Raw genomic sequence first — 24370 nt, 5'->3', positions numbered from 1 at the left:
GACAGAATACATTGGAAGGTGAAACGGCTCTATGAGGTAAGCAATAATTTGAGAATACTCCTCCTTAATACAAAATGGTGATATGTAGATAATGTAAATACGCATAATGCTTTGTGTAGCCTTGTGAAGCCATATGTTGGGATTAATTACTTGCAAGTTTTGCTAGTGACCATTTTATAGGGGAAAATTGATCGGAAATTTCAATTGGAATCCACGATGATTTAAACTCCCCATAAACCCTTACATTCGAGGACGAATGTTCCTAAGGGGGGGAGGGTGTTACAACCCATATCCACATGTGTTAGTTCATGCCATATATTAGTTAACATAAATCCAAGAAGGAATTATCTTTGAGATGATAAGAAGTCAATCCTATTGGTCTTAAGTGATACAAGAGTGTATAAGGGTGATTAACCAGTATTAGAAGTTAAACGAATCAAGGATGTTGTAACTCGAATTTTCAGGTAATCTAGCGGTGCTTAATACACTCAAGAGGTCATTTATGAAGGTATTTTAATCATATAATATCCGTATCATAAGTCTTGAAGTCAAACGAGTTATGAAACAAAAGTCGACAAAAGTTGTCGCAACTTAGGTTCATAATTTTACTTAAACATTAGGTCAAATATTTCTAATCTTTTCTCATAATTTACAAGGAATTATGGGGTGATCTACCAACAAAATTAAAGATCTATGAGTCTAGTTTCCAACGCATTAAACTGTTCATAGATACGATTTCGGAGTAGAGAGATATTCGCGTTTTCGCGAGACTGCGCCAAGCACCTCTCTATGGGGCCCACTAAGTCGGTTTAAGATATTTGGACCTATATAGGATGACTCCAACCCGTTTTAAGTCATTTCCTTTCACTATTTTCAGACCTTAGAACCCTAGGAACATCCTCTCAAGGTTCTCTCAAGATTCAAGACCCAAAAAGGGCAAACAACACAAATCAAGTGTCGGGAATTCTGTGGCGCTAGTAAGTCTCTTGTTCTTCTTGTTGTTGCTCATTTTTGTGTCGTTCCAGCTCGTGTGGGAGGTGGTTGTAAAGGGTTTATGTTCTTTAAATACTCCCTAATGTTCTTAATATCAATCCTAGGTGATTTCAAGCCTTCTAAAGTGATTCATGTGCCGAAAAACACTAATTGATCGCTGATTTCATTTTTTTGTTGTTGTGGCAGCATTGGAGGGATATTTCTTGGAAATTTAAGGTCAAATTGGAGTTGTTCTCTCTGTATAAAGGTAAGGAACCTCTTACTCTATATGTATTTAAGATTATCCAAGTTGCGGCTAAGCCATTGAAGCTAGAACTTGTGAGATATATATCGAAAGGCTTGGTAGTAATGTTATTGTTTTGTGGACTGTTTTGCATTGTTGTTGGGCTGCATATTTTACTACTATCTTGTGGAGTTTTGGAGGAGGAAGGGTGTGGAGAAACACCATATATATGTAGGGTTATGGGCTGATAGTTATTCGTAACATTTCCAGGTTGTTTGACACGACTACGGTGGTCGTCGTATGTATGGAGTGATTAGGCTATGTGTGGACTATTTTGGGAGGCTCAATATGTTTATTATTGATGTTGTTTGGGCTGTTTGGTGACTGTTTTGAATGGTGTGAGGTCATATATATAGGGGAGGTGCTGTCCGTTTCATCGTAAAATAGGTTGTGGTCGATACATAATAGTTATGACGCTTAAATGATAACGATAGTATCGTTTCTCTTATTGTAGACTAAGGAGTTTTGACAATTGCATAGCTTGAGATTGGGGCAGTATATACAAGGTATGTGAGGCTATCCCTTTCCTTCTTTTGCACGACTCCGATTGTACATAATGTAATGAACGAGCTTCCAAAGATACTCTACTCTTAGAAGCTAGCAGTACTTACATTGTTTTCCCTCTTATGGAACGATTGATGTTAATGTTGCTTCTCTTATTCTTATGTTATCAATGTTATTGGTACTTCCTGATTCTTATAAGGTTCATAGTGAAGAGTTAGTCCTAATAACGTGTACAGAGGATACCGACCTTACGTCACTCCGAAAGGTTTAGAATGTGATTCCATGAGTCGAGCATGCATTATATATATATATCTATTTTACTCTACCGAGCCACGCTATAGTTGGCCGGGTACGGCACCTATTATGCAACCACTGATCAGTTGGGTTTTACCGAGCTCCACGTGGCCGGGTACGATTCTACCGAGCCTATTATGGCCGGGTACGATATGATGATAATGATGCCCACAGAGGCGAATGCTTTAAAGGTTTATGTATTTATACATATGTATCATGCATTTCATGTAAGTAGCCCTCAGAGGTACTAAGATGTTACAGGTTGTATATTCTCTATCCTTGCTTACATTACTGATCGTATTTATGGTTCCTTGCCTTACATACTCAGTACTTTATTTGTACTGACGTCCTTTTATTTGTGGACGCTGCATGTCGTGCTGCAGGTCCTGATAGACAAGCAGGTACAGCTCCCCCACCACAGTAGACTGTCTAGTTCAGCGGTGATTGGCGAGATCCCTTCTCCGGACTTGCCTTGGTCTTGGTATGCAATTTTTGTTATAGACATTATGGGTATGTCGGGGCCCTGTTCCGGCTATGTTGCAACACTTATGTTCTTTTAGAGGCTCATAGACAGGTGTCGGCTCATGTATAGTTTGGTATGCCTTGTCGGCTAGTTTTTGTTGTATAGTCTTTCATAGTAGCGTGGTAGCTCATACCTTATACGTAGTTTCTTGATTGTCTGGTCATCCCCTGCTATGTATGTTCATGCCGTCATATTTTATTGCTGGTTGTCCATGATCTAGGTCTACCATTTATATTGATCTCGTCAGCCTTAAAAGATAATAATGAAGGTTAGATGAAATGTACGTTGGTGCTCGGCAAGTGTGGTCGGGTGCTAGTCATGGCCCTTCAGTTTGGGTCTTGACATATGGGGTGGTTGGTTTGGCTTTTGAGTGGAACTAATGAAATAAGGCGAAAGGTACGTTGTTTAGAAAAAGTAAGAGCCATTTGAATTGAATAAAAAAAGAAAAAAAAAGAAGAAGATTGTATTGTTATGCAAAATATTCTTTGATAGTGGTGACTCTTGATGTAATTGTACTTAAAGAAATATGAATTTAATATATATTGATGTGAAGGTAGAGTTATGGTTTGACATAAGTGTGGGATTTTAAATGTTAAAGTGTATGTATTAAAGTTCTTAGGGAGATGTAGTCACTCATATATCTAAATGTATCCTACCCGTCCCGAAGCTTACATTACAACCAAATAAAGTCCTACTTAATCCTTGACTGAATGAGCTCAATTAGTAGAGTAGTACACTACGGGCAAGCCTATGGTACGTCTTTTGTGGCACATGAATTTTATTTATGAGAGTGAGTGAATTCTTTATATCTTGAGTTCCTAATTGTTCTTAAATTTTATTGTGTGTGGAACTACTCTCTGTTGTTGTGTAAGGGCACTAGATTCACGAAGGAAAGGTAATATCGTTGACCTCTATGTTAGAGTAAGTGAGCGGATTGTGAATAATGCGTGGTATTTGTGAGTCAAATCTTGAGGCGATGATGTTACATTATTGTGCTTAGTCTATTTTAAATATTCTTGGTATGATGAGTTATGAGAGTTGTGTAAAAAGATCGTGTCTTTATAAAATGTGGTTTGATTGCTCGAGGACGAGCAATGGTGGGGTGTTGATGTTAGGCTATAATCCCGTATTTTAGTTGCTTATTGCACTCTAATTTATTGGACTTTAATTGAGTTTGAGCTTTAGTCGCTAGTGTTTTTGCACTATCTGCATGTTTTATGCCTTGTAGGAGTGATTCCGAGCTATGTATGGAGCTTTGAAGTCTGAGTAAAAGCCCACGGGATTAAGCCGGGATAGCGTTCGGGGGTCGAGAACCACATTTGGACTTCAAAAACGAAGCAAAAAGCCAAGCTCTGAGAAATCACAACAGCCGTGGCGTGTGGCGCGCCGCCGCTGCCCAAAATGCTGCTACCTTGAAATTGCAAGCCCTATGATAATCCCCACTGCTGCCCCGCCTGGCGCATCGCCCCAGGCGGCGCGCCTGTGCATTTTTTGCGGAGCTAGAATCCTATTTTGCGCAGAAAAAGGTGTTTTCATTGGGTCGACCCTACTTAGTATAAATACATGTAAAAATATTATTTTGAGGACTTTTGACACATCTTAGACCTAGGGAAGCCAAGGAGGAGGTGGAGAAGCAAAAGCACAAGGATTTCATCATTCAATCCTCACTCAAGATAAGAGTTTGGGTCGCTTATGTTTTCTTTTAACTTGAACATATTTGTGATGAATTACTCCATATTTACGGAGTAGTACCCTTTATGGTTTGATGGATTTGGTGTATTGATACTTGTTTATGGATATTACCTCTATTTTTTATGTATTGAATCGGTTTGGATGTTTAACGGTTGCATCTATCTTCACTTGTTCATGTAATCGAGAGAGACATAACTTGTGATATTTTTGCATACTATTTTGTTGGTTGAATTCATTAATTCTTCTTAATAATGGGGAAGAGGCTAGTTGAATTGTTGATTAAACCTAGTTAGGAGGATAATTGAGAGAGGTTCTCCTAAAGACCAATCCACTATGAATTTTTGCATATGTTCACGAGCTTAAATTGGTTCATCTTGTGAGGTTGAAACTTAATCGAGAGAGGAGTTTCTACTAAACAATTGAATTAATAACCAACTGAATTCGAGAGATTCACTTGAATATTAGAAGTGAATTATCTAGAGTTAGATACCAAATATTTGTCTTGCACCTATCCTATCAACCCTATCTTCTCCCAATTGATAACCTTCTTTGCTCAGTACTTGCGTCGATTGTCATTAGCCAATAGTTTAGATTCTTAGTTAATTTTAATTTTAATCATACAAACCTCAATTGTTGATCATCTTGGATATCAATCTATCTACAAACTACAATAATATTGTTTAACTCCAATCCCTATAGATACAATATTATATTTTACTATATTCGACTAGCGAACATATTTAAGTGTGTGTTTCAAGCTCGTCATTATGGAACCATATCATCGATCCTTTGCACAAGGTTTCCCCAAATTTCTTTAATAACACTGACTCGATCTTCTCGTCCTCTAGGTCATTGCCCTTTATTGCGCATGTATAGGAGGTTGCATGCTCGTTTAGATCCGTGGTCCCATTATATTTGGGAATGTTGAGCATTCGAAATCTCTTCAGAATTGGCTTCGGTGCCGCACTCGGGGAGAAAGGTTTCTGAATGATTTTTTTTGGAATTCGGCCTTTTCAATATTGGAGGCGCTCCCGGGATTTGATCGACCCTCGAATTGCAAGTTTTCACCTTCTTGTCATTTGCCTCTATCTTTTTCTCACCAAACTTCGCCCGTTTGTTAGCGCTTCGAGCATTTTCATCAGCTCGAAAGTTCTCCGGCCCCGAAATCATCCGGTTTTACAACAATCTGTTCATCTCTTCGAGCTCCTTCTCTAACCCGCTCGGGTTCGGTCCTATTCTTTGCGTGATTTGGGATCTGTAGCTGTGCTATTGCCATTTGTTGAGCTTGTGACATTTCAAAAATCAATCGTAAGCTAACTCCATCACCTTCCCCTTCTGGTGCTTCTCGAGTCGATGGCTAGGGCGCCCCGTGAATGCTATTTTCGAGATCACTTGGCAGGTTGATGTTGATGACAACTTATGAGTTAGCGTCGACCGGGTCAGCGATTGGGACACCATTAGGATCAACAAGAGGTATGTCAATGGTTGGTACCATGTTATTGTTTTCACCGTGGTGCCTTGACTCGGTGTCAATGTTCAAGTGAGCATATTGAGAATTTGACATTTTTAGGTTAACCTGAAATCAAACTTCAAAAATCAAGTTTAAAATAGGATGTGTTATGAAGATTCGTATTAAATCACCACTATTATTCATGGCCCCACGGTGGGCGCCAAACTGTTTACCCTTAAAATGAGTAACAATTGATTTAATTTAACACGAATGAACTATGAACAATAAACAATTGAATTAGAGGAAATTAGAGCGATCAAATCAAATGTAATGGATGAATAGGTCTAGCTTTGCAATAAACATTTGAAAATCGATTCTGATATAGCCCTCGGAACGAACTTGGTTACAACTTAACAAACAAGCAGCTGAAGAATATTTTCAACAATAGTTAAAGAACAAAAATTAATTTTATTGCTCTGATATGTGTTTCAACATTGGTGCTTAAAATATAAAGTTCTTCCCTTTATATAATATGGGAGTTTCAATCCTAATACAAGTTTAAATAAGGTAAAAAATCTTCTCCTTTCGGTAAATGTTGATACGTAGTTGATATCGGGTGAGATTCATGCCGTAATACCCGGTTGGGGGCAGATATTTCAGCCCCTTGCTTATCTTGTCTAACTGTTTTTCCCTTAGTCTCGGCTCTTTACTCTAGTCGGGCCCAATGCTTGGCCACATCCGGTCCCGGGTGCATTATTAGTGCTCCCCAGGCTCTGAGATGTGAAATCCCTCGATTTTGATCGAGGCCATGTCAGATCGTACTTTCCTCTCTTTTTTATCAGAAAATTGGGGTAACTTTATCCTCGATTTTATCCGTACACAAAAGCATGCAAGCACAAGTAATTACACTGATTTCTATGCTTAGGCGTGCTGGTTTTATCTTTTTATCATGCATTAAAAAGACAATTTATAATTATATCGATGAGAGAAGAAACAAACTTTGTTAATTCTAGCTGTTTAAGGGAAGCGTGTAACGAGCCCAAAAAAAGAGATTTTTTCATTCCTATACACTATTAAAAACTTTATTACCCTAAATGTTCATGTTTAGTAAATTACCCTACCTACACAAGTTTTGTTTACAAAATATATACATTACACCTTAAAAGGCTCCCAAATCCATTATTAGTGCCTTCAATTAAGGGATTTAGTTCCACCTTAAATCACTTCCAGAATTATTCCGTATGTCCACTGTTATCCACGAAAGGTTTCTTGAGTTTTGGTCAGTATTTTTTTTTGTTGCTTTTTTTGAAATTAATTTACGAGGAACTCCAACCACCAGAAGAATTAGACTTTCAAATTTGCTCTTTCCTTTCTTTGCTTTATCGTAGAAAGGAACTACTCATAAACACTTTTGGAGTAGTGATTTTCTGTTAATAATCATATTGATTTTCTTTTGTTTATCAGAGAAAAAACTTTTCTTACTGAATTTGGAGTTACTGAATTGGTTATGTCAAAATTTACTCTCAAGTCATTTGCCTCACAAATTGATTTCGGTAATAATTGTTTAGATCACTGGATACTCATTTAAAATTTGCATACTGCATATATTTTTCTCCTTTTCTAATAATAATCAGCATTTTTGGTACAATGTTACAAGCTCGGATGTTCTGTCTTTTAACTGCATATCTCTACCACTAGAAAAGAAAATTACCCTAAATGTTCATGTTTAGGGAAGCGTGTAACGAGCCCAAAAAAAGAGATTTTTTCATTCCTATACACTATTAAAAACTTTATTACCCTAAATGTTCATGTTTAGTAAATTACCCTACCTACACAAGTTTTGTTTACAAAATATATACATTACACCTTAAAAGGCTCCCAAATCCATTATTAGTGCCTTCAATTAAGGGATTTAGTTCCACCTTAAATCACTTCCAGAATTATTCCGTATGTCCACTGTTATCCACGAAAGGTTTCTTGAGTTTTGGTCAGTATTTTTTTTTGTTGCTTTTTTTGGAATTAATTTACGAGGAACTCCAACCACCAGAAGAATTAGACTTTCAAATTTGCTCTTTCCTTTCTTTGCTTTATCGTAGAAAGGAACTACTCATAAACACTTTTGGAGTAGTGATTTTCTATTAATAATCATATTGATTTTCTTTTGTTTATCAGAGAAAAAACTTTTCTTACTGAATTTGGAGTTACTGAATTGGTTATGTCAAAATTTACTCTCAAGTCATTTGCCTCGCAAATTGATTTCGGTCACAATTGTTTAGATCACTGGATACTCATTTAAAATTTGCATACTGCATATATTTTTCTCCTTTTCTAATAATAATCAGCATTTTTGGTACAATGTTACAAGCTCGGATGTTCTGTCTTTTAACTGCATATCTCTACCACTAGAAAAGAAGAAGCCAATGAATGGAAGGATGTCAGCGATTAAAGGCTCCCCAGTCAAACCCCTGTTCCAAACTGTTAATAATCCAACTTTGAACATGACTGTATGATTTTAAGGTAGCAGGACTATCTTCACTAACAAAATAATCTCTTAGCTATGGCTTTGCATTTGAAAATTTTCCAGTATGTGGATTAAGATTTCAAATTAAAGAAGAGTAAATAATTTAATGACAAAAGAACCCTAAAAGTGAATAAAGCTGCACAGAAACGAATAAATTTGGCTACCCAAAAAAAACCCTGATAAACTTGCGCAACAAGCAAAATCCTCTGACAACTTGCACACTTGTAGTTCTAATACCTGAAACAATAGAAGCAAACACCTATATTACATGTACTCGGTTTTGAGTTTTGCAGATTGGTTGTGGCTTACAAGGTTACATTCAACTGTCCACTTAAATATAAATTTTATACAAAATTTATACAATATGTCTTTTCTATATTTTGTATCTGATTTATACATAGTAAAAGTAAATTTCATACAACTAATTATATATTATACAATTTATATACAACTTATCTACAACTTTTACACATTATTTCTACCCAGTTAAATACAACTACAATAACATACAACTTAAATACCAATTTTATACAAAATTTATACAATATGTCTTTTGTATATTTTGTATCTGCTTTATACATAGTAAAAACAAATTTCATACAACTAATTATATATTATATAACTTATCTAAAATTTTCATAGATTATTTCTATTCAATTATATACAACTACAATATCATACAACTTAAATATAATTTTTATATAATGTTGTTCAACTTTCATACAATAGTAAATAAATAAAAGAAAAATATATAAAGAACAGAATACAATTTTTCTACAATTTTACTACAATTTCGTAAATATAATGTATATCATGTCTTCTTCTTCTTCTTCTTCTTCTTCTTCTTCTTCTTCTTCTTCTTCTTCTTCTTCTTCTTCTTCTTCTTCTTCTTCTTCTTCTTCTTCTTCTTCTTCGAGTTTCAATCTGAAATTCAGCCAAAATCAAGTCTAATCTTCACCAAAACCCTTCAAAATTGAGATATAAACTCCAAACCATATTCTCAATTGCTTGCAACAACACTCAATCCAAACAAATAATGATTTTTGAAAACCTAAATTCGAATTCAAAGCTTCAAAGTTTTTTAATGGCTGTCAATGGTGGAATTGCTGTTCTCTTTTCCTTCGCTTTACATTACTAAAATTAGGGATTGAGAGATAGAGAGAATTCCCAATTCTTTGCAACAACATCCAATTCAAACAAACAATATTTTTTGAAAATCCAAATTCGAATTCAAAGCTTCAAAGCTTTTTAATGGTTGTCAATGGTGGAATCGTGGGTGAGTGAAAGATACGTGGGGGAAAGGGTGGGGATGTGGAGAGAACGTAGGGGAGTGAAAGATATGTTAGAGTAATTTTAGGACACTAATTAATATCATTAATTTCTTTAAAATGTACATAAATGATAATTGGATATATAAAATGTTATTATAGTAAAACTTGAATAGAGAGGGTAATATAATTTCATACAGTGTATATAACGTAAAAATTCCCAAAAAAAATGATAAGTGTCCATAATTCTCCCTATGTCCAAATGCAATGTCTTAATTGTCCCCGTTCTTGCCATTTTGAGCTTATTCTGGCCACATGGATTAGCCAAAATAATAAAACTAAGCGAATATATAGAAGTTGTGAAACTCTAGCGCGTGTAAAACAGAATGATGCAGACAAACTCGACAATCAAGGTAAGTGACGGATAATTTAATTATGCTTTTATTTATCTTCAACCCCCCTCCTTTTTTAGATTTATCTTCCGACAAAAATATTAAAAATTTCGATTCCTGCTAGCTAGTCTTCCATTTTCCCTCTCTTTTTTTCTTTTTCACTCTTTGGAGGGAAGTTTTTTCGTTCAAACACCAAATTAAACATCTTCTTTCAGATTCTGTGCTGGTTAAACCCTAATTTTTCCTTTCCATGCTTCACTATCTTGAGCTGGCCATATTTTCATGCTTGCAGGAACTGATTTACTGCTTTCGCTGTGTGGTGTTTTTCAAGTTTAAAGTTTAGGTATGGGGATTTTTGAACTCTTTTTTTAGCTTAAATCAAGAGTCAGTCCTTTTTCTTTTTACTGTTTGCTACGTTTGTTTCTCTGTTCAGATACCACAGTTTTAGGGTTTTGAAATTAATTGAATGGCTTTTGCACTTCATTTAAAATTTACTTTCTGCTTATCTTGTTCTGTTTTGCTACATAAAGGAATCTCTAGTAAATTCAATGAATCAACTTCGTCTGTGAATCATCTATGTCCATTTTGTTCAATTCAGGTCAAACTCAGAGGATTCGTCATAGTTTACATACTTTTCTGCTGGTCATTAACGTACGGTAACTCTACCATATTATCTGGATTTTCGCTCACATACTCAGAGTTAATGGACTTGCCCTCAAAAAAAAAAAAAGAAGAAAAAAGGATTTTCTTAGTTGGCTCACTGGCTGCAATTGTTTGACCTGCAGAAATGAAAGAATTGAAATTCAAAGTAATTACTTGTAAATCTGATAGGGGAAGCTAATTGATGCATTAGTCGATGCATATATAAGCTTCTCTCTTCTGTTTCCCAGCCTTAGAATATTGTTCTTTGATTCTGCATCTTGTAAAATTTCAATAAGCATCTAGGACTTCATAGCTTTTGTACTAGGCTTGGCTTAAAGTTTCAGGGATAACCTACACATTTTTTGTCCTTTGCTTTTAGAGCCCACAATAATTGTTTTGCAATAGATGGAGCTGTAGTGTATTTCCTGAGAATGAGTGAATGATAAACGTTATAACATTATAGAGCAGCAAGAAGAGCAGGTTCGTGCAGAATATAACAGAGGCAGTCTTCTAATACCATGAAAAGATTAGCAAACATCATTCTAAAGTATCCTCGGATCAGTATTTTCTATGTTTGGGGTTATGTTGTTCACTGCATGCTTTAAAAAAATAAGTTAATAGCTTTAAAAGGTCAAAAGTCTTAAAGCTTTTGAGTCATCCGAAATTGATTAAATTATGTGTGGAATTGATTTCATGAACTTCCTTTATTTGTCAACACATGGTAAATGTAATTCTGAAACAAGAAATCCATTTTTTCCTCTATGGTTTTTACATTCGCTGGAAGGCACACTAAAACTCTTGCCCATCAGATGGCTTGTTTATTTGGTTGGGTCAAAATCCTCAGTGAGGCCAATGGGCTCAAGGAATTAGTATTGTTCAATTCTTAGCAAAGTGTATATACTGTTCGGATACTTGAAAATTTTCCTTTTTGAGGTTTTTTTTGTGGGGGGGGGGGTAGGTAAAGGTAGTTTCTTTAGAGAGGTGGAAATACACATTAGTTTTCCTCGATTTCTTCTACAAAAGTGTACTTAGTTACATTTTGTATGTGACCTTTAATTTTAAGCAGTCCTACCTATTAAATTATGCAATATATTTTCACGTATAGAATAGCATATTTTGTGCACATAACAATGCCATTATCCATTATGCATGTAGACAGGTTTCTATGGCTTTATACATTTGTTCATGCTTTTCATGATCATGTCTTCTATGCAGCTAAAACTTCTAACAAACTGTCTAATATCTGTTTCTTGACTGCAATTCTTCTCCAGGAAACTATGTGTACTGAAACACGGGGGTGATTCAATTCTTCTTTGTCACAGATATTAAAGCTGGACTAAAGCATCTACAGACTGGACTCTATCCTGTAGTTAGATATGCAGACTAAGAAAAAATTAAATGGAAGAAATCCCCGAGAGCTGGCTAGTCCAAAGGTTTCAAGACAGCAGCGGAAGATGTCCGAGAATGTGCAAACTCAGGCAAAGCAAGTTAAGGAACTTATAACATCTACAGTGAGGAAGCAAAAATCAGGTAAGTATTATATGGAACCCATCCTATGAGGACAGAGTAATTTGATTTATTTAATCTTTAGCTTAAGATGCTCGTGTAACGTGATATTTGGGGCATATATCTGAAAAATTAGCAAGGTTTGTAGCTCTTTATGTCTTTCAAGCTTCAACAGTATCTGTCTATAAATTTTTGCATATACATATTACCAAGTCAAAGAGCTTCTAGTTCAAAGTGCTTGTGATGTGGTAATGGTCTAATCAAACGTTTTTCATATTTATGTCGGTAAATGCTTCTTGCTTTCTTTTGGTGTTTTGCCTATATTATTCTTTGATCTCAGTTGCCACTGTAGAATGTTAGACTGTTCTCTCATAGAAATTTACCATCTAACAAGAATCAAAATCTAAAATGGCACAAGTTGGACCTATGTTCTAGCATTGAAATGATTTGCCATATGCTTTCACCATTCTGAGTATCTCTCTGTGTGCTTCTCTTCTCCTCTGGAACAATCACTGGATTATGGTGCGGGATTTGACCTTTGATTGTCCTAGTTGAAGCACAGTGTTTTCCCAGTTAATTGTGATTAGCTTCTTTCCTGTTGACTCTACTACCTATTTATTTCATATAGTCCTGGAAGAGCACTTTATTTATCTGTGGCAACTTACCTTACATTTACCATATTTGGGTGTTTAGGAAGCAATTTCTTGAAAAAGATTGAGAATTATGTTGCTGCTACAGATCTGGATGTAAGATTTGGATTGGTGTCTGATGACACTTCTGCTGCTTCAGACGCACATGATGCTGTTCATGAATATAATACTATTACTATTAATAAGGTAACAATTTACATTTGCTTCATGTGGTATTGTTGGGAGTCTTAACTCACATTGTTAATATAGATACTTTGAGGTGAGAATTGCACTAGAATGGTTTGTTGTTGGATATTATCTTATTGTTTTTCTTAATGTAGGACTATAATGTTGAAACTGATAGTTGCACAAATGATACTATATTTTCTCCTACCTTCCATATATCCAGAACTATTGGAGGGGAAATTTCTAACAGAGGTAAGTAGATGCTTTGGCAGTAAAGTGTTGAGTAGGTCTGTGAACTAATGTTCTGATTTATTGTATATCATTCAAAATCCGGTCACATTTTTTCCTCAGCAGACATACCCAAATTCATTGAGCAAGCAGACCAGCCATTGCAGGAGCCTGGAAAGGAAAATATGGAAGTTGATCTGCTGACAAGTCATTTTGTGCTGGACGAGGCTACCGGTATGGTTTATTATGTGATAGTACATGTGCTGGTTATGTCAGACAGGATAGTCATTATTAATCAAAATTGAGATATGCCTTCTAATGTGTTCTTCAATTGCTAATTATGTGTTGGCTGTTGTGCAGATATAGGGGGCCAGCATATCTCCTCTGAAGTTTCAGCTGTGCATCTCTCTATTAAAGATTCAAAACTGGAATGCATTGATGAATTTAATCAATTTCAGTTGCCTGCTGATGTTAGTATGGAGGAAGAGGAAACTGAAGAGTTTGATGACTTTGATCCATATTTTTTCATAAAGAATTTACCAGACTTGTACTCAGTTGTTCCAACATTTCGGCCTGTGCTGTTGCCTAAACAAACACGGAGTTGCCCATCAACCACTCTTGTTTTGGACTTGGATGGTATTGCAGTCTATATACCTAATGCTAAATTAATTTCTTCTTCTTTGGTAGTGGTCTGTTCCAGTAATGTTCAGCTTTGAAGGAAAAGGAATGTTTTAGCACATATCTCGAGAGTAAAATGGTATTCAGTTATTTTTCTCTAGACAGTTGTGTCCTTTTCTCCTTGGATGTTAGTGATCCATAATATTCTTCAATCTATATATCAACTCTTCTCTTAAGAATCTTGCTGAGTCAAAACAAGACATTTGGTCATGGATGAACACAGTAACATATATATATATATATATATATATATATAGAGAGAGAGAGAGAGAGAGAGAGAGAGAGAGAGAGAGAGAGAGAGAGAGAGAGAGAGAGAGAGTGATGGAACCTTTATAACTGTTGCTCTGCTTCTTTCACCCTTGGATTTGTTGTTGGCCTTCATTCTGCACTTTTTTGTGGATGGAGATTCTCTATGATAGATGTTCCTTCTCTTTCTGATTAAAAAGAAAGACAATATTTCCTTATCCTACCAAGGCTATCTGTCCTTTTATAGGCATATCATTTAAATTGTGGGATCTACCCTGATAACTCCAAAGAAACCATGGTTGAAAGATGATGCCATCCATTCCTTTAGAAGTATGTTGGTAAACATATTCATGTACATTGTTGATTGCCCTAGTGAATATGTGATGCACATTGAATTGCGTGCTCTTATGTTGTACATCAGACATGGGTGCTAAAGTCAATGATTCTTGTTTTCCTTTTCAATCATGTACTCAGGTTTCCTAGTCAAATCGTAGCATCCGCTCGTCATTTTCTTAATGGGCACTTTAAGCTGATTCTAATCTCATATATTTGACAGAGACCTTGGTGCACTCTACACTTGAACCTTGTGATGATGCAGATTTCACTTTCTCGGTGAATTTCAACCTGAAAGATCATAATGTATATGTTCGATGCCGTCCTCATCTTCGGGATTTTATGGATAGAGTATCCAGCCTATTTGAGATTATCATATTTACTGCAAGCCAAAGCATTTATGCTGAGAAGCTTCTGAATGTGCTTGATCCAAAGAGAAAAGTATTTAGGCATCGTGTTTACCGTGAGTCATGTGTATTTGTTGATGGCAATTACCTTAAAGATCTGTCAGTTCTTGGCCGTGATTTAGCACATGTGATTATCATCGACAACTCTCCGCAGGTGCTATGACAGAATCTCTCTTTGCTAAATACTATTTCCTTATCAAGATTCCTGATCCCCGCTCTTCCTGGTCCTTTTTGGTTCTTTCACATGATAAGTCCTGTTCCTTTGATTTCTTCTTTAAAGCAACCTGCACCATGAACAATTACAAGAACTATGAAACTTTCATGTTCATGAAAGCTGGAAAGAAACTTGTTAGTGGCTGGGCTTCCTCTCCTGTTTCTTAAAATGATTGAACTAATAATCTTCCTTGGTAGTATTGCTGAAAGCTTTAATACAAACCTTTTCAAAAATAGGTTGATGAAAGCTTATATATTGTCTTCATATTGGAATTTTCACACTGGATCACTTTCTTTGAGCATTATCTTGTATGGTAATGTGTTAATAATTGACAACTGCTTGAGTACTTGATGTGCTTTTGCGGGCAATTTATTCCTGCTTAGAATTATGTCATTCTTCAGTTTGTTATACTGATGTGGACGGTTTTATTTTCAGGCATTTGGATTCCAGGTGGACAATGGTATTCCAATTGAGAGCTGGTTTGATGACCGCTCTGACAAAGAGTTGCTCTCTTTGCTCCCATTTCTGGAAAGCTTAGTTGGAGTTGAAGACGTTAGACCGATTATTGCTAGCAAATTCAACCTTCGCGAGAGAATAGCTGCTGCTGCTACTTGTCCTTTTAACTCTATTAGAGGTGATGCATTTGAGAGATAGGGATCCGTGTCTTTATAGATTCAGTCTTGGTTACTTGAATTTTAGATTTCAATGGCTCTCGATGAGTTGCAGGAATCAGTTCTAATGTACCTTTGCGGATGTGAGTTTGCTAGAGGCTGATCTCTAATGTTGGTTAATTTATGTAATTCACATTTATGTAATGGTGCCATAACGACGCTTGAGATTGGAGGAAACTTCTCAATAAGGCTGTATCTGAAACGTTGAAATCTATCTCTTAACCTTAGTTTTTCTTTAACTACTCGGTTGCATTTTTTTTTTTAAAATCATTTATACATGCTCTGTATAAGATGTGGCGGTTCAGGGACACTCGGTAAGATTTTTCTTGTAATGGTGCTATAACTTGGGGTGAGTGTTCGGGTAGTTCGGAAGATATGAAAAATTTCGATTTGAATTTTCAATTTTCGGATTGAAGAAATTGCTTGCTAGGTCAACCTTATGGATAGCTTAGTGTAAGGATTCAAGTCCAATCCAAATAAACTTGGATTGGATTGGATTTTTCAGTTCGATTTCGAGTTAATTAGTTTGAATATTATAGGTTTTCAACTTTGAACCTATAAGTTGAGCTTTTCTTTTTACAAAAACAAAAAAATAAAAAATAAATTTATAAACATCAAAATAAGGTATTGTCACGATCGAAAACCCCTCCTTAGGAATTGTGATGACACCTATTTTTTGGAACTAGGTAAGCCTAACACTTACTGAATTAATAACATATTTTAACCAATGAATTAATAAACATGAACTAGAAATTTCTATACATAGCCAACAAACGTCAATAGATGTACAATATCCCAAAACCGGTAATACAAGTTACAAGCTCTATTGAGTTCATTATAAAATCTCTAAGTGCAACTATTCCGGAATCGAAACAAAGTAAAATTGAAAGTGATTCCGAGGCCTACGAACGTGATGGCAGGTATACATTGAAGTCTCCACAACAATACTCGATCAACTACCTACTGATCCACATGCTCCGAGGTACCTGGATCTGCACAAAAATGTGCAGCAGCTTAACATAAGGACTCCACATCGATACCCAATAAGTATCAAAACTAACCTCGATGGAGCAGTGACGAGGAACAGTCAAGGCACCTACTAGACATAATAGCCCATAAAGTATGAATATAAAACTAACAGGGAACAAAATAAATACAAAGCTAAACATCGTAAGAATAACAATACAATACTTGCAAATGGAAACTGGAAGCAACAATTAGCAACAAGGAGCAAACATGTAATAATGCCGTAAAGTAAGCAGAATACAGTTAACGTCCAGTGAAACCAAGTAAGGAAAATAATGAACAACTAAATAATCAACCGCTCTCACACAAGATTTTTACCAGAATTATCCCGAGGTGCCACATCTCATAATCACAAACCACGGGTCCCAAATCACGAACCCTAATCACTTGCCATCTTGTGTCCACATTACCAATCACAACTGCACGGACAACTCACGTGCCAATACCATTAATACCTCATATCTGCACGGACAACTCACGTACTATCCGGACAACTCACGTGCCAACAATAGCAATATCTCATATCCGCACGGAAGACTCACGTGCCAATAACTCAACTCACGCACAGAAGGCAGGTGTTCAAAAAATACATGTGAATGATCAACAAACATCAATGATCATATTCTTGGATTGATATAAGTGACATATTACGGTGTATTCTTGTGCGAGTGTAGTATCATAGCTCGAGTCAACAAGTAAGATCAGAGACACCGAATGACACATTGGAAATAACACAACAAAAACTATAATATGCATGACTCACACAAGGTAGGCACACCACCACACAAATATCATCAATAACAATGCCCCCAGGCCATTATAAATCATCCTCGACATAACCCACCTTGTCTCGCCGCGTGCGCGACAATAAAGTAAATTCCCGCCTTGTCTCACCACACGTGCATAATAATTATCCCACCTTGTCTCATCACATGCGCAAACCCAACATATATATCATGCCTTGTCATGCCATATGTGCAAATATCAATAATAAAAATAGCATAGACAACTCACGTGTAAACACCTCGACATAATAAGCCGTGTACACACTCGTCTCCTCGAGTACACATCTTTCACGTAGTTCAATTAGTGCAAACAAACCAATCCCTACGGGGTAGTTCCCCTACATAAAGTTAGGCAAGATACTTACCTCAAAACCCTCAATCAATACTCTAAAATAGCTTTTCCTTTATAATTCACCTTCGCTCGGCTCAAATCTAACCAAAATTAACTTAATAACATCAAATAATGCAAGAGAAATCAATTCCAATTAATTACGCTTTGATCTTTGCAAAATTCTACAAAAGTCAGCAAAAGTCAACCACCAGCTCGTCTGGTCGAAACCCGGGTCCAAGGATAGATTTCGATTACCCATAACCTCATGAGTCTATATATATGTTTTGTTTCAAAATTCGAGTCCAAATCGACTCTTAAAACTCAAATTCTCATTTTTCAAAACTTAGACAGAATTTCTCAAAATTTCACTTTGATTCTCACAAATTTGATGGTAATATGTGAAATAGTTGGAAATTGATCCAAATTAGTTACCCCATGATTGTAGATGAAAACCCCTCGTTAAAATCTCCCCCACCGAGTCTAGGGTTCAAAGATATGAAAATGAGACTAAAATCCCGTCCCTCAACTTTTATGTCCAGTCGCAGGTATCGTAATTGCGATATGGGGTTCACAAATGAGAGGAAATGATCGCAAAAAAGAAGACCCTTACACCCCTGCTTTAATCGATAAATTGTTCGCAATTGAAAATTGTGGACATATAGCAAAAGCGATCAAATTGATCGCAAATGCGACCATTATCTAGCCCAGATCCCTATCGCAAAAGCGAACAAAATGTTCGCAAATGTGAACCTAGAAGACCCCCGTCAAATCTCGCAAATTCGATCCATATCTCGCTAATGCGAGACCTGAAGCACCTGTACAAAACCAGCAGAACCTAAACTTTATCAAACACTCCGAAACGCATCTAAAACTCACCCGAGCTCTTGGGGCTCCAATCCAAACATCAACATAAGTCTAAAAATATAACACGAACTCGCTCGTGCGATCAAATTATCAAAATAACATCTGAAACCATGAATTGGACCTCCAAACACATGAAATCAACATGACACTTAAGAACTTCTAAAAACACAACCGCACATCCGATTCCTATCAAATCAATTCGGAACAATGCCAATCTATGCAGACAGGTTCCAAATGAAAAGATAGATTTATTCCAAGTCCCAAAACATAAATTCAAATACGATATCTCTGAAGTCAACCTACGGTCAAACTTATCAAAATTCTAAGTCTTTAAATTGCTAACTTTCGGCAAAACAACACAAATCAACCTACGTAACTCCGAATTCAATTCCGGGCATACGTTCAAGTCTAAAATCACAATACGAAGCAATAGGAACCATAAAAACACCGTTCCGAGGTCGTTTTCACAAAAGTCAAATCTCGGTCAACATTTTGAACTTAAGCTTGTAAAGTGAGAATCACTCATCAAAATTGTAACACTCTGTAAATTTTGACTAGGTGTGGACATGTTAAATGAGTATTAATGTGACATATTAGAAATATTAAGTCCTATCGGGATGATTATGGGTGGAAATAGTTGTTTTGGAATCAAGATGGAGAGTGAGGTGCATAAGATTCGATAAAATTGACTAAGTTTATGGAAGATTTGTCTTCTAGCAGAATTTAGTAAAATTCCGTTGAGAACTTGGGAGAAAATAAAACATAAAAGTTGTATCCATTTAAATACCTTTCGAATGATATATTATAGAGCCCAAACAGACCTTTGTACAAAATGTTATACGCATTTTACTGGATGGTGCATAGTCTGCTCACTCATGTGCGCGCCCAGCTATTCTCGTGCGCGGCCGCGCACTTGTGGCAATGCCATTGCCTTTGATGCGCATTCAGGTGCGTGTTTGGGCCTTCAAATGCGTGGGGCACACCCGGGAAGCCGTTTTATAAGCCCTACCTCGTCCCCCACACCCCAAAATACGAAAACTTGCTCTAGAAAGGGAAGATCTCAAGTACCTAACCTCCTCCAAGGCCCCTACATCATCCAAGGTAAGTTTTAATGATGATTCAAAGTCAATTTTAATTCTCCAACACCTTATTAACTTGGGCAAACCCTTCAAATCATTAGATATTCAATCAAGACATCATTGTTGAGAAAATAAACCCTAGAACTCGAATTCAAGAGAATTGAACGTCAAAAGGTAATATCTTCACACTCTAATTGATTATAGCATTGGATTAATGATTATAGAATCTAAGTTCATGAGATATGAGTTAATGGGTTTGATAGAAAAGCATGACAGTTATAGGTTTGGATTCTTGATTGTTGATTATTGATTAAGGGTGTTGTTTATCTTATGGGTGATGAAGAATGATCTTGATTATAGCAATTTGAGATTTTAGAATTATCTAGGAGCAAGAGAATGGGTTGTCGGGTGTAGAAAAAACATAAATAAGGGCTATGAAGTTTTATTCCCACCAAGTGTTTGATAAAATGCCTAAGTGACCAAAACATGAGTATTATTGCTAATATGGAATCTATTTGACTTGTATTACTAGAGATAAAAGTTGAAAAGGATTGTCAAACGTTGTATTACGCTCAAGAGTAAGAAGTTAAGGTATGTGAGGCTAACTCTCTATGTTTGAAAATGTTAATAATTCTCCCTATACTACATTTCTTTTACGACGTTACTTATTACCTCAGAAATATATTAAAGCCTAGTACCTTGAATAGTTACAAAACTTATAATCTCTAGCTTCATAAATCGTTCATGACTTTCATTCTAATGTTATGAGATTAGTGCGTACTCAATATAGACTTGGGTTTGATGCCCATGGGTCTCAGTCTAGATTACTCAGCATGTCACAAACAGTTGAAGTTTCAGTTTTCATAATCAGTTCATGAATACATGTCTCAGTCTAGTCCTATTCAGTATTCCAGTATCATGTAACTTAGTATGATTCAGTATTTCAGCATCATATATTGCGGTATGATTCTCAAATCTTGAATTTAAATCCCTGAATGTTTAACACCTATATTTGGGCCCAATGTCGTAGTTTATGCTTTATGCATGTTTGGGCTTGAGACTGTAGTTTATGCTTTATGCATTTTTGGGCCTGAGGCCATAGCTTGTGCACATATATATTGGGACCGAGGCCGTAGTTTATTAAGAAAAATAGGTGGTTCATCATTCAGAAGAGGGATTATTCATATCCTTACTTCCTTTGTTCAGTTATCAGTTACCATTTCAGTTATCAGTTATCATTTAAGTTATCAGTTATCATTTAAGTTTCAGTTTCAGCAGTTATCTTTTTAGTTATCAGTTATCAATTCTCAATTATCAACTCAGTTTGAGTTTCAACATTTATAGTTCTTTCTTTCAATTTTTTTACATACCAGTGCAATTCAAATGTACTGGCATCCTTTTCTCCCGAGGCCCGCATCTCACGATGCAAGTAATAATTTATAGGTTGACGACTAAGAGTGCTAGGATTCTCATACCAGCTATTTTGTGAGCCCAGTTCTTTCGGGGCATTATCATTACTTTGCAGTCTTTCAGTATTTACATACAGTTACTGTTTATGTACTTCATTAGAGGCTTCATAGACTATAGTAACAGTTACACCGAGTCACATTCTTTTTATGTAAGCAATGTTGACTACAAAATATGCTTCATACTTATATTAGTGTTTCTGCACTTTGATTTAAATTATTCAGACTTTCAGTATCAACATGTGTTAGTTTATTTTCCGTATTCAATATGTTATGATATCACATGTTCATTTAGCCAGCCAATTGGTTTACTCGGTCACATGTAGTCAGGCACTGAATGCCATGTTACGTCCAGCCCAGGTTCGGGGCGTGACAAAATATACCCTGAAACATCCGAAAATTGAATCCGACCATGCACCTAAGTCATAATACATGATATGAAGCCATTCAAGACCTCAAACCACTGAATGGAGCCTTAAAGAACAAAACAACTAGTCGGGTCGTTACATTCTCCTCCTCTTAAACAAATGTTCCTCCTCGAACGTGCTAAGAGTCATTCCCAAGTCATCAAATCACGGTATAAACTCACCATACACATAACCACAGCTGATCCCACATCACCCCAATCCACATAGGCCTAACAACATCATCTCAACCGAAGATTATTCGTTTTACTCATGCCGATAAACCTTAGAATCAAATTTTCACATCCACTAAGCGCCCTATCACCACGCAAACACTCTGTAAAATCCTCAACTAGCTACAATATCTCATGCATACATCTACAAAATACAACCACACTATATAACACATCACCCATATGTTCATAGCGATAACTCTGACCACAACAACTGCCCATTACCAAGCCCGGTACCGACAAATAGCCTCATATCGATTAGAACCTTGTTCCAGCCCTTCACAAAACTGAAAATGATGCAAGGAATATGAGGAACTCATAAATACTCACCCAAGCAACACAACACATCAACTCCACCTGGGCACAAACATCACAATCCAAACTCAACAAGCATAACTCGAATACGACTGAATATGAAAAGAGGAACACATGAGAGAACTGTCAAACAAGACAACAAGGCACAACTCCCCACTGATACCATACTTCGGATCCAATCCACAAGGAAGAAGCAAGACACACGTAACAATCACAACAAATCTTACCTTAATATGGCCTCACCGTGGCACATAGCCCGGCACAAACACACCTATTCACAAAGAACATCAGGTCCTCATCATCCACTCGGAATCACGGGTATGATAAACATCTCAACAACTAAACCACTCTACTAACTCAATCCCATAGAGCCAAAACCACAACACATAACATACTTCCATACCTATAGAGCACCCAAATCACAAGTCGTGGCCAAACCACCCAGAAGTCGCATTAAAACATACTGTATTAACTAACAAAAAGTTCACCCAAGCCTTATGATCCTCAATAGGAACCAAACTAGAATAATAGGCAGGGGCTATCACAATAAAATTCCCCAACTGGTGTGAACACATGAACATAATACAAGAATCACAAAACACAACCATATCTAAAGCAAGGTAGGATAACTCTTACCAATTAATGAGACCGGATCGAAGTAACACAAATGCATATCTATAATCAATAGAAACCATACCTATAATGACATTGTCTGGTGCATCAACCTCCGCCGAACTAGGAAGAGTATAATAATAGGCTCGGCCCCCTTCTAGGACGACCTCTACCTGCCTGACCTCCACCCCTAGCTGGCAGTGCAAGTATAGTAGCAACTGGAGTGGAACTCATAGCCTGAATACTCCATTGAGACACACCCATTCAGAGTCTGGGATTATCTCTCACCATATGGCTAGTATCCTCACACTCAAAGCAACATATCCGCTGATGTGGCTGTGGAAGCTGCCCCGTACGGGTACTCTAGGACCCATGGATATCTAAAACACCACGTGAAACCCGAAGTGAAAACTAGATTGGCTGACCCACAAAACTTCTACCATGATGCACCTTGCCTCCAAAATAGGGATCGGTAGATCCTCCCGGTCCACGAGGCCTCTTAGCCTCCCTGTCCTCTCTCTTCTGGCCCCGCATAACCACCAATATGCGAGCAATCTATACAACGTGCTAAAATGTAACATGCATCTCTAACTCACAAGCCATGCTAAATTGGATACTATAGCTGAGCCTCTCAATGAACCTGCAGACTCGCTCTCTAACTATAGAAACCAAAGCAGGTGCGTGACGTGACAACTTACTGAATCTGATGGCGTACTCTGATATTGTTATAGTGCCCTGGTGCAGTCACTTTAACTCTGTGCGCCACATATCTCGGAGGGTCTAGGGAACAATCTCCATAAAAAACATCTCTAAAAATTGAGCCCAAGTGAGTGGCGCTGCATCAGCTGGTCTACCTTTCTCATAAGCCTGCCACCACTGATATGCTGCTCTTGACAGCTGAAATATAGTAAAAGCAAATCCGCTTGTATCCACAATACCCATGGTGCAGAAAATACAGTGGCATTTCTCAAGAAAATCCTACGCATCCACGATAGCTAGGCCACTATAAGTAGGAGGATGATACTTCTTAAACCTCTTGAGCCTCTTCTGCTCGTCCTATGATGAACCTCTCGAGCCTCTTCTTCTCCTCCTATGATTCCCCTAGTGTCATGACCCAAATCGATGGGCCACGATGGGTACCCAGTACCTTACTCAACTGAGTACCAACATAACGTATCTTTCTTATTACATCTTCATATACACGTGACATACAGGCCTAATAGGCTAACATGATCCTTTATAAACTCAAAACATAGGACGGAAAGGCCTTACAAACTTTCACGTACACGACATATGTCTACAAGCCTCTAAGAGTACATAATTGTCATAAAGGTCAGGACAGAGTCCTGCTATACCAAACAATACACGTCTAAATTATACTAACCAAACACGCAACTTCAAAGCAAATGGAGAGCACCAACATTTTCCGCTGAGATGATAGCTTAATTGGAGAGCCCTCGACCTGTCTATCTGGACCTGCGGGCATGAAACGCAGCGTCCCCAGGAAAAAGGGACGTTAGTACGAATGATGTACTGAGTATGTAAGGTACATAAATAAGCACATAATAGACATGGAGGAAATATAGAGTAAATGG

At 36.9% G+C, this 24370-nt stretch overlaps 1 protein-coding gene across 7 annotated transcripts; it reads left to right on the top strand.

Moving 5' to 3' along the window:
• Positions 1-9862: 9862 nt before the first annotated feature.
• On the top strand, positions 9863-15899 carry LOC104213932 (uncharacterized). Of its 7 annotated transcripts, XM_009763498.2 has the most exons (9): positions 9863-9941; positions 10213-10263; positions 11834-12092; positions 12762-12904; positions 13039-13135; positions 13235-13345; positions 13472-13747; positions 14592-14929; positions 15425-15899. In XM_009763498.2, the coding sequence occupies exons 3-9, from the start codon at positions 11939-11941 to the stop codon at positions 15641-15643; spliced, it is 1338 nt and encodes a 445-aa protein (XP_009761800.1). In that variant the 5' UTR covers positions 9863-9941; positions 10213-10263; positions 11834-11938; the 3' UTR covers positions 15644-15899. The 7 variants fall into 7 exon arrangements, with proteins under 7 accessions (XP_009761800.1, XP_009761802.1, XP_070028111.1 ...); XM_009763500.2 differs by lacking the exon at positions 9863-9941 and having other exon boundaries at positions 10003-10263; positions 11885-12092; XM_070172010.1 differs by lacking the exon at positions 9863-9941 and having other exon boundaries at positions 10003-10263; positions 12807-12904; positions 13238-13345.
• Positions 15900-24370: the final 8471 nt, after the last annotated feature.

Source organism: Nicotiana sylvestris, chromosome 4, assembly GCF_000393655.2.
Source record: "Nicotiana sylvestris chromosome 4, ASM39365v2, whole genome shotgun sequence".
In the NCBI taxonomy this organism is placed as follows: domain Eukaryota; kingdom Viridiplantae; phylum Streptophyta; class Magnoliopsida; order Solanales; family Solanaceae; genus Nicotiana; species Nicotiana sylvestris.
Note: the sequence above shows the minus strand (reverse complement) of the source record. Positions and strands in the feature narration are given on the sequence as shown.